This window comes from Nycticebus coucang, chromosome 20, assembly GCF_027406575.1.
Source record: "Nycticebus coucang isolate mNycCou1 chromosome 20, mNycCou1.pri, whole genome shotgun sequence".
In the NCBI taxonomy this organism is placed as follows: Eukaryota; Metazoa; Chordata; class Mammalia; order Primates; family Lorisidae; genus Nycticebus; species Nycticebus coucang.
In genome coordinates, this window is record NC_069799.1 from 13,436,932 (window position 1) to 13,448,336 (window position 11,405).

Here is an 11,405-nt window from a genome sequence, read left to right on the forward strand (position 1 = left end):
TGCTTTGCCCTGAAATCTCATCCATGCATGGCCACCTCAAAGATGCAGCTTCAATAATCATCACCGTTGTGATTCTCTGCCATCATCATTCCTTTTCCCCACTGGAACATTCTCATTGTCATAGACAAGTGGTGTAATTTCTTCTAACTAAAGATTCAAGAGATACTCTTAGTTTTCTATACCTGGTTATTCTGTGACTCTTTCTTTCTTTTCTTTTTTTCCTTTCTTTCCTCCCTCCCTCCCTTCCTTCTTTCTCTCCTTCCTTCTTTCTTTCCTTCAAAAGAGCCTCAAGCTGTTGCCCTGGGTACAGTGCTGTGGTATCACAGCTCACAGCTGCCTCTGCCTCCCAAGTAGCTGGGACTACAGGTGCTTGCCACAATGCTGGGCTATTTTTTTGTTGCAGCCATCATTGTTGTTTGGCAGGCCCAGGCTGGATTCGAACCTGCCAGCTCAGGTGTACATGGTTGGCGCCTTAGCCACTTGAGCCACAGGTGCCAAGCCATATTTCTTTCTTTTCTTGACTATTTACCTACTAAACCACTGCTTTTTTTTATGGCAAAACTTCAAAAATATTCAATTTCTTTTTCCCCTTTTTTCTTTTTACCTCCTTCAACCTGTTCAAATATCGCTCTTTCTTTTGGATGCTTCATCTGATGAATCAATTTATTTCCCTCTGTCCTTAAGCTTCTCATCTCCCATCTGTGACCTTTTCCCTTCCTACCAACATATATCTTTTTTTTTATTTTGCTTGTTGCCTCTTTTTCTCACTTACATGTAAGTTTCATAAAAGCAGGGATTTCTATTAAATATTTCTTTTACTCACTTTTGAACACCCAGTGACCAGGACAGTGTCTTAAACATGTCAGGCACTCGGTGTGCATTTGCTCATTTATTGTTACCTGCATTTATGGGTCATCTGCTTAAAGCTACACACACACACACACACACACACACACACACACACACCCCACTCTGTGAAACTTAGAGAGTAATTTGAGAAAGAATGACATTTTTATGTGTCATGCCAGCTGTGATCATTGTGTATCTGTACCATCGTTCACCTTTTCTGTCTTTCAGTAACATTCAGTAATTTTCTCAGTATGTATCTTCCACAACTTTAAAAATTAGAATTTTTTCTATATACTTAAACACTGTTGTGACCCTTATAAATGGGATTATGTGTCCATTACACTTTATAATAGCCATTGTTGGCTTTTAAATGTGCAGTATACGAATAAATACTTAGTGTTTATCTACAGTCAAACAGTTGGACTGAGCTGTCTTATTGTTCTATTGTAACAATTAGCCTGAAATTTCTCTTGTCTTTTACATATAAATATCACCTTCAAATAACACTTCTGCATCTTCCTTTCCCTTTCTGCTGCTTTCTATTTTTCCATCTTAGTTTATTACATGATGCAGCTTTTACTGTTTGAGGCAACAGTGAATATCTTTGTTATGCTCCAAGCTTTAATGAGAATGAACCTAAGATCCACAATTCCTGGTTTCTTTCAGAGTGAAATGCTATTTAGAAGCCACAATCAGGATTCTAGGTCCTGATTTCTTACTGTTTTATTTTTTATTATTTCAAAATATAAAGGGGTACCAATATTTTTGTGACATGGAGTGTTTTTTTTTTTTTTTTTTTTTTGAGACAGAGTCTCACTTTGTCAGCCTCAGTAGAGTTCCATGATGTCACAGCTCACAGCAACATCCAACTCCTGGGCTTAGGCAATTCTCTTGCCTCAGCCTCCCAAGTAGCTAGAACTACAGGTGCCCACCACAGCACCCAGCTATTTTTTTATTGCAATTTGGCTGGGGCCGGGTTTGAACCCGCCACCCTCGGTATATGGGGCCGGTGCTCTACCCACTGAGCCACAGGCGCTGCCCCATGGAGCACTTTTGTAATGGTTGAGTCAGGCCTGTAAGTGTGCCCATCACTGAGTGTTCCCTGCACCCTTTAGGTAGGGTTTTGCCCCTCCTGACTTTCCTCCTCCACCCTGCTGGGTTTCCAATGACTTTTCCTTCTCTCTGTGCACATGCATTCTCATTGGTTAGATCCACCTTAATAGAGAGTACATACGATGTTTGTTTTTCCATTCTTGAGATACTTTACTTCAGTTAGTTATATCCAAATTGCTGCAAAGGGCATTAATTCACCCTTTCTATGGCTGAGGATTATACCACATTTCGTTAACATACTTATGAATTGATGGGTATTTGGGTTGATTCCACATGTTTGCAATTATGAATTGTGCTGCAATAAACATTCAAGTGTCTTTTTGATACAATGACCTCTTTTCCTTTGGGTAGTTACCCAGTAGTGGGTTTACTGGATAGAAATGTAGGTCTACTTTTAGTTCTTTGAGGAATCTCCATACCACTCTCTATAGAGGTTGTGCTAGTTTGCAGTCCCACCAACAGTGTACAAGCATTTCCTCTTGTCCACATCCATCTCAGCATCTGTTGTGTTGGACTTTTTAGGAAAAGCCATCCTGACAGGGGGGTAAGGTGATTTATCATTGTGGTTTTAATTTTTTCCCTGATGATTAGTGACACTGATCATTTTTCATGTGTTTCTTGGCCATTTGTCTACCTTCTTTAAAAATCTTCTGTTTGTGTCTTTGCCCACTTTTTAATGGAGTTGTTTTTTCTTGCTGATTTGTTTGAATTATTTGTAGATTCTGGATATTAGCCCTTTATTGGATATATCGTTTGCTAATATTTTCTGCCATTTTTTAGGTTATTTGCCCTGTTGATTATTTCCTTAGCTGTGCAGAAGACTTTTAATGTAATCAAGTCCTATTTATTTCTGTTGTTGCTGAAATTGCCATTGAGGTCTTAGTCACAAATTCTTTGCTTTGGCCTATATCTAGAAGAGTTTTTCCTACATTTTCTTCAAGAATTCTTATGACTGGGCACAGTGGCTCACACTTATAACTGTAGCACTCTGGGAGGCTGAGGCGGGTAGATTACCTGAGCTCAAGAGTTCCAGACCAGCTTGAGCAAGAGTGAGACCCCATCTCTAAAAAAAATATCCAGACATTGTGCTGAGTGCTGGTAGTCCCAGCTACTAAGGAGGTTGAAGCAAGAGGATTGCTTGAGCCCAAGAGTTGAGGTTGCTGTGAGCTATGAGCCTTGAAACTCTACTGAGGGCAACAAAGTGAGACTCTGTGTCCAAAAAGAAATTACAGTGTTTAATTAAAATAAATCCCCTGTGTCTGGTACATTGAGAATGCCTTAATCATAAGGTTGTAAGGGTTTTGAAAAAAAATTTTTTTTGGGGGGGTAGTGCTTCACAAATGATAAATCTTATGTATCTGCTCCTTGTCATTATTCTGATCACACGTGGTTCTCTTTCTCAAGAGAGTGACACGTAGCAATTACATTGAGCGGAATCTATAAGCTGGCCATAGGTCTGTCTAACCCTTCATTTGTATTTTGATTCCTTTTGCTGTGTTAAGAATTGTGTGCCACATACAGGAGCCAGTTCTTAAGCCATTAACTTTTTTTTTCTTTTTTGAGACAGAGTCTCACTATGTCACCCTCAGTAGAGTGCTTTTGGTCATAGCTCACAGCAACCTCAAACCTTAAACCTGGGTTTAAGTGATTCTCTTGCCTCAGCCTCCCAAGTAGCTGGGACTACCAGTGCCCAACACAGCACCTGGCTATTTTTTGATGTAGTTGTCATTATTGTTTGGCAGGCCTGGGCTGGGTTCTAACACGCCAGCTGTGGTGTATGTGGCTGGCACCCTAGCTGCTGTGCTGAGCCCTTAAGCCATTGTCCTGCAGCTGTAAATCCACATTTGCATGAGCCCCTTTCTGCATGTGTGTGTCTTCTTCGCTAGCTGGTTTGGTATCAGTCTTTACATGTGTGTGTGTGGTGGGGGTCACAGCAAGATAGGCTGTCGGCTGGTGCCAGGTAGGAAGATGTGGCTCGCTTTTCCCTGCGTGCTTCCTGTTTTTGTTCTGTTCTCATAAATTTGACCCTAGCAATGCTTTTTTTTTCCCTAAGTAGCAATAGTTGGTCAACTTTAATCAAGATATTTCAAGATATTGAGAGCAGTACCAGTGTCCCTTTGATAAAAGCTCTGCCAGTAATGTCACTACTTGGAACTAGGAGATCTAAGAGTTTCTGCTACTCTGGGAATTTTTTTTTTTTTTTTTAACAATTCCCACCCTTTTCTCATGTTGCCACAGCACTAGGAATTGTGACTACTTCCTTTCTACTTTTCCTTTCTTCAACATTAGCTAACGATTTCTTATAATAAGTTTTGTCTTTTAAAATGACTGGAGTGTTTTTCATGTCCTGGCTGTAGCCTGAGAGGAGCCATGCTATATCTAAGTTTAAATTTAAAAATAACATTGCAGTGCTTGGCACCTGTAGGTCAAGCAGCTAAGGTGCCAGCCACATACACCAGAGCTGGTGGGTTCGAATCCAGCCCGGGCCTACCAAATAACAATGACAACTACAACCAAAAAATAGCTGGGCATTGGTGGCAGGAGTCTATAATCCCAGCTACTGGGAAGGTGGAGACAAGAGAATCACTTAAGCCCAGGAGTTGGAGGGTGCTGTGAGCTGTGATGCCATGGCACTCTACCCAGGGCAACAGCTTGAGGCTCTTCTCAAAATAAATAAATAAATAAATAAATAAATAAAATGACATTGTAGACTGGGTGCAGTGGCTCATGTCTGTATTCCTAGAACTCTGGGAGGCCAAGGCAGGAGGATTGCTTGAGGCCAGGAGTTCAAGACCAGCCTGAGTAAGAAGGAAACCCCATCACTACAAAAGTAGAAATTTAGCCAGGTGACTTGGCAAGCACCTGTGGTCCCAGCTACTCAAGAGAGTGAAGGAGGAGGATCACTTGAGCCCAGGAGTTTGACAATGAGCTAGGCTGATGCCATTGCTCTCCAGTTCAGGTGACAGAGTGAGACTCTGTCTCAAAATATATAAATAAGTAAATAACATTGCATAGTACATCAAATTTTACTTTTGGTCCATCTGCTGTCTAGATAAAGCCAGACTATAGACCCCTTTACATTAGTGTTGATACTTGAGACTTTCCCATATGTGAAGTGCCACACATCAGACGTTGAGTAACTGAACTGGATGAAAGCTGGCCTGTCCCTTGAGTCTGACCCCCTTACTCTTTACTGGCCATTCTGTCTTTCCCAAACAGCCTCTTGAAGGCCCCCTTTACATCCTTGTTCCTCAAAGTGTAGATGAGGGGGTTTAGAGTGGGGGTCACCACAGCATAGAAAAGAGTTAGGAATTTCCCTCTCTTCTGAGAGAAATGGCTCCGGGGCTGGATGTAGACAGCAGTGACACTGCAGTAGAAGAGGAAGACGACCACCAGGTGGGAAGAGCAGGTGCGGAAGGCCTTGCTCCTCCCCTCCCATGACTGGATGGCTAACACTGCCTGGACAATGTGGCCGTAGGAGACGAGGATGAGCAGGAGCGGCCCCATCAGGAAGACGGCACCGATCACCGAGATCTGGAGCTCATTGACCCGTGTGTCTCCGCAGGCCAGACGGATCAAGGCAGGGACCTCACAGACAAAGTCATCCACCCTGTGGTGGTAGCAGAAGGGCAGCTTCATGGTGGTGGGAGACTGCACCAAGGTGCCAAAAATGCCACTTCCCCAGACCAGGAAGGCCAACTTCTGGCACAGCTGTGGGTGCATGATGGCTGCATAGTGCAGAGGTCGGCACACGGCCACGTAGCGGTCAAAGGCCATGACTAGCAACAGCACACACTCAGCAGCTCCCAGTCCCAGGAAGATGTAGAGCTGAGTTGTACATCCCCAGTAGCTGATGGTCTTGTCTGGACCCCAGAGGTTGACCAGCATCTGGGGAATGCAGCTGGTGGTGAAGCAGAGATCCAGGAAGGAGAGTTGGGTGAGGAAGAAGTACATGGGGGTGTGGAGGTGGGGGTCTATATGGGACAAGACTATGATGGTGACGTTGCCCACCAGGGTGACTGTGTAGAAGATAGTCACGGCCACAAAGAGGATCTTTTCCAGCCTGGGGCTATCTGAGAAGCCCAAAAGGATGAAACCATTAAGGATGGTGTCATTGGCCATGTCCAGCGCCCATCTGGAATTGAGAAGCACAACAAAGTAAATAGAGAACTATCTTAGAAGGCAGAGAGAACTGGAGTTTGATTTTAGTAAAATTGCTTATTCTGTATTAATATTTCTCCAAATGTTTACTGGCCTTTCCTTCCTACTAGTTCCTTCTCAGACATTTTCACCTGCTCATTCCTTCAGACTTGGATTACCCTAGCAAGCTCCTTGAAAGCTAGAGTGAGGTAGGTGAATAGTCAGAACCAACTCTTTCCATTCTTCTGGCAATAGCATTACTTGATTCTTCTACTCTTTTCTTTAGAATCAAAGCTACCCTTTTACTTCTGCTTAAGTGACTTTAGCACTAACATTTGTGTTTCAAGTTAAAAAAAAATCCCAGGGTGGACCTGTGGCTCAGTGGGTAGGGTTCCAGCCCCATATACCGAGGGTGGAGGGTTCAAACTCAGCCCTGGCCAAATTGCAACAAAAGGGTGGTGGGCACCTGTAGTCCCAGCTACTTGGGAGACAGAGGCAAGAGAGTTGCCTAAGCCCAGAGTTGGAGGTTGCTGTGAGCAGTGTGATGCCACGGCACTCTACCGAGGGTGACATAGTAAGACTCTGTCGCAAAAAAAAAAAATTCCAAACAAAAACCAGAAAACAATTTCACTTCTGTTTTCAACCTGAGTCATGTCCACCTCTTTCCTACTGAGCAGAATTCTTCATTGAATGTTGGGTCACTCAGTGACATTTTCATCAAGAAGTAGTAACGAAGTTACCATGATTTCATGAACGGATATGGTCCTACTCCCAAGATTCCTATTGGATGTGGCAGACATTGGTTGTGAGAAGACAATTAGCTGCTCTCTGCTCAATACCTGGAAAAGCCTTGTTTAGTTGATCTTCTCAAAAAAGTTGTTTTTTATTCTTAGGGTCTTTTTTTTTTTTTTTTTAATTTTGGGTTAACATGACGGTGCATACAAGTAGCTTACATTGTTTGTGTTTCTAGGGTAAAGTCTGAGTTGTAGTTGGGTCCTAGAAAAAAAATTTTTTTTAATGAAAAATGGAGGCATTTAAAAATATGGAATGCTACACGACTTTGTGTGTCATCCTTGCGCAGGGGCCATGCTAATCTTCTCTGTATCGTTCCAATTTTAGTACATGTGCTGCCGAAGCAAGCACTGGGTCCTAGAAAATTTTAATTTATTAACTGTGCTTGTGTCATTTTGCCTTCAACTCCATGGAATAGGGTATGGTTTTCCTCATCACGTCTGTGAGTGTCAAAACCTTGTCTGTCATTAAATTTCAAATTTTCTTCAGGGACCTTCTCAAGCTGCCCATACACCCTGTTAATTTTGTTCTTCCTTTGGTGGACTGTGACCCCATGGGAGGGTGTCTGCAGGTATAAGGCACAGCTACTATTGGTGATTCGTTATTACTAACAGTCACATTTATGTGAACTAGGGACACACAACTCTGTTCATTCCAAATCTTCCTCTGTAACCGACACTGGTTTGTCCAGCAGACTGAGCTCTGGACCTAACCCTGCTAAAATCCTGGGCTGCTGGCTTTAGGACTCCTCAGGGAGGTCGGTCCCTGCACTCACCTTTCTTATTGCTTCTTTCTACCTGAACTCATCTTGGTAAATAATGGGAATCCCAGTCAGGACCCAAACTACAGGAAGTTGTAGTTGTAAGTGGTTAGAGAAAAACAGAGTCCAGGCCTGGGCCTTGCAGGCCACGCACATTCAACAAAGAGGTACATGTGGAGGGATGGCCACTGTCTGCCCTAGACTGTGTGCACCTTGCCCATTTGGGGCGCCCAAGAAGTATGTCTGTGTTGTGCTTTACAGATGTGATGACACGGGGTTATGGGGAAAGGAAGATAATGAACCTGGGATACCTCTCCTTCCTGCTCTCTACAGAACATTCACCCTAAGCTCATCTTCAATGTTTCCCCTCTGTTGCTGGTGGTGCTCGCTGGCCCCTTCCTTTCCACTACTCACCCCCTCACACTGCAGTTCCAGCTTTCCTTATTCAGGGAAGCTGTAGGAAGCCCTGATTCACACATCTCTGAGGACACGTCTGCCATCCTCCTCCCCATTTAGGATTTTCTTATGTAGGCTGTCTTCCCATAATGCAAATTTAATGTATTTAAAAAACATAAGTAGGTCTCTCTTTGTACCTGGCTCAGTGGTCTCTGGTTCCTCCCCAACCTTGGATGCTACCCACAGCCACGCCACTTGCTGATACCAGAACATGTCCTCATGCAAGTGCAAATGCTCACACCCTCCATCTAGCCCACTGGTTGGGCTCATCATCAGTACAGTTCAGCCCCCAGCCACTCTGATTGCCATGCTATTGCGGTATTCGTTGCCTGCCTACAAGGCCTCACAATAATCAGTTATTTTATTTTATTTATTTATTTATTGTAGAGATAGAGTCTCACTTTATCACCCTCAGTAGAGTGCTGTGGCTTCATTGCTCACAGCAACCTCCAACTCCTGGGCCTAGGTGATTTTCTTGCCTCAGCCTCCCGAGTGCCTGGGACTACAGGCGCCTGCCACAATGCCCAGCCAACCTTTCGTTTCACTTTGGCCGGGGCTGGGTTTGAACCCTCCACCCTCCGTATGTGGGGTCGGTGCCCTACCCACTGAACCACAGGCACTGCCCAGTTTTTTTTTTAATCACTTAAATCAAAATTTAGGAAAATGCTATCTTAGCTGCCAACCTAACTGTTAAATACATTTAAATTTCTCCCCCTATCTACATTCTAAATACTAGGACTGAAAATAATCTTTTCATTGGTTTGTGTTACCCGTGCACACCTGCTATGGTTCTTTGTATTAGTTAGTCAATAATTGAAAAGATAAGTACATCTTATTCATACTTGTCCTCCACTTTCATGCTTGATCATGTTTTCATTCTTTTTTTTTTGTAGAGACAGAGTCTCACTTTATGGCCCTCGGTAGAGTGCCGTGGCCTCACACAGCTCACAGCAACCTCCAATCCTTAGGCGATTCTCTTGCCTCAGCCTCCCAAGTAGCTGGGACTACAGGCGCCCGCCACAACACCCGGCTATTTTTTTTTTTTTTTTTTTTTTTGGTTGGAGTTTGGCCAGGGCCAGGTTTGAACCCGCCACTCTCGGTATATGGGGCCAGTGCCTTCCCGACTGAGCCACAGGCGCCGCCCCATGTTTTCATTCTTATGTGGCACTGATCTATGTTATACTCTTACAAATGGCTACACTAAGTGTTGTCACACTGTGACAAATCCTCGTGGTTGGAAGCTCCAAGTAAACGCCAATCTTCTCTGCTCATTAATGGCAGGTACTGATTTCTCAGGCTTCTGAAAATGCAGAGAATCTTAACTTTGAATTGGGGTAATACACATGCTGATCTTGACTGATACCTTTGAGTAAGAAGGCTGTAATATTTGTGCAGGGGATTTTCGATTCCTTGAGACAGGCATCTCTCTGAAGTCAGTGTCCCTCAGAGTGACTTGCACAGGTAGAGCCCTCACTAAACATTGATCCATCTGCAGCTTCAGTCAGACCATCGCCAACTCTGACTTAGACATTAGAACAGTAATGTTTCTCTTACCTTTCAGTAATAACCCGAAATAAAATCAATATAAGTGAATTCTTGTTCATTATTTGTGACTACAGCCATTGACTTTCTACTGATAAATTGACTTTCTGCTCACTCTCCACAAGCTCAAGACAGTCTTTATGAATGATGAACTTCTGTAATGAAGTTATTTTCCTACCGGAAGAGGTTTGGGCTTTGTTTTTGTTTCTCATTACTCTCTAGTATGTGAGCACTTCTGGTAGGAGTTCCCTACTTCAGAGTTACAAGATGAATCTGGAAAATGCTAGGCCAAAATGGTATCAGGGATACCTGATACAGAAATGCAGGGAGAGATGAGGTACTTTCTGGGTCATGCTCTAGTAGCAACATGGCAAAGTAAGTTAACTTTTCTTGGGTGCCTCCCTCGCTCCCTTTCTCTGATTCTTCTTGATTCCTCAGCAAAATTTCTCTTAATCTGCATTCTCTGTGTTCTTTCATGCCACCAGCGTTTTTCTTTTTGATCTAACAATGATATTGACAAGTGATCTTCATTTTTTTTTTTTTTTTTGAGACAGAGTCTCAAGCTGTCACCCTGGGTAGAGTGCTGTGACATCATAGCTCACAGCAACCTCCAACTCCTGGACTTAAGCGATTCTCTTGCCTGAGACTCTCAGGAAGCTGGGACTACAGGCACCCACCACAGAACCTGGCTATTTTTTTGTTGTAGTTGTCATTGTTGTTTTGGCTGGCCTGGGCTGGGTTCAAACCCACCAGCCCAGATGTATGTGGCTGGCACCCTAGCCACTGAGCTACAGGTGCTGAGCCAGTGCTCTCCATTTTTAATAAGAGCACCCTCTACCAGAAGGCATCATGAGATGTGAGTTCTGGTCATTATCCTCCAAGCAGGTGCTTACTCATAATGGCTTCATGAACAGGCTTTATTTTGTCTGGCCCCATTCATTTATTTGAAGGATATTCATTTGTTGTACAGTTTTCTACCTTCCTAAACAAATGGGATCCTTCCAGTCCAAAGATTATATTGTTGTCCATGTATAAACCTGGGTCATCATGCTCCGTTATTTGTGCTGTGACATCTTTTCTACGATAGAATCTCTCCAATTGTTTCTCATTGGTAGGCTTCTAACACTCCCTTATTATTTTCACAGCTGTGGTGACCCTTCTAAGCCAAGATTTACCCACTCACATTAATCCATTCAACACTGGTTAATACAAATCTACAAGTCTCCCAAGGATTGGTGTCAAATGCTGGAACTTGCTGGGGTAGACAATTATAGAAGATCAGGGAGGCAATAATAGACTCTAAGAGAAAACAGAGGCAGACTGACTTTAGCACCTCTTTGGGTCCCAGCTGCCACAGTCTAGCAATTGGGAACCTCTGACATCCTCTGAAACTTACCTTTGACTCATCTTGGATTTGAGAAATTTCCCTCCTGGAACACGTGTTCAGCATGGCCAGTAGAGGTGATCACTTTTACAGGAACTGCCAGAAAAAACAACAAAGTGAAAAACCCCAGCCAATCTTAAGACCTATTAATATTTCCAGCCACACTAGGCTCATTCTTGGCAAATTAACATCTCTACTACTTATTTAAAAAAAATAATAATCTAATGTGAAATGAATATAAAACAGCAACACAAGAATCATATGGCTGTAGCTCTACAGACTGTCTCTATTATTATGAATTTCTGGTCCTAAAACCAGCTAATGAATTAGAATACAAATGTTCAACATGATTACAAAACTATTGCTGGT

At 43.1% G+C, this 11,405-nt stretch overlaps 1 protein-coding gene and 1 non-coding gene across 2 annotated transcripts; both read right to left on the minus strand.

Annotated features, from left to right (window-relative positions):
• Window positions 1–5,145: 5,145 nt before the first annotated feature.
• Window positions 5,146–11,059, minus strand: LOC128572454 (olfactory receptor 2H2-like). Its single transcript, XM_053572516.1, has 2 exons — window positions 11,049–11,059; window positions 5,146–6,097 (listed from the first exon to the last, which is right to left on the minus strand). The coding sequence occupies exons 1-2, from the start codon at window positions 11,057–11,059 to the stop codon at window positions 5,146–5,148; spliced, it is 963 nt and encodes a 320-aa protein (XP_053428491.1).
• Window positions 7,139–7,245, minus strand: LOC128573282 (U6 spliceosomal RNA). Its single transcript, XR_008376425.1, has one exon. It is a non-coding gene; the product is annotated as a U6 spliceosomal RNA (small nuclear RNA).
• Window positions 11,060–11,405: the final 346 nt, after the last annotated feature.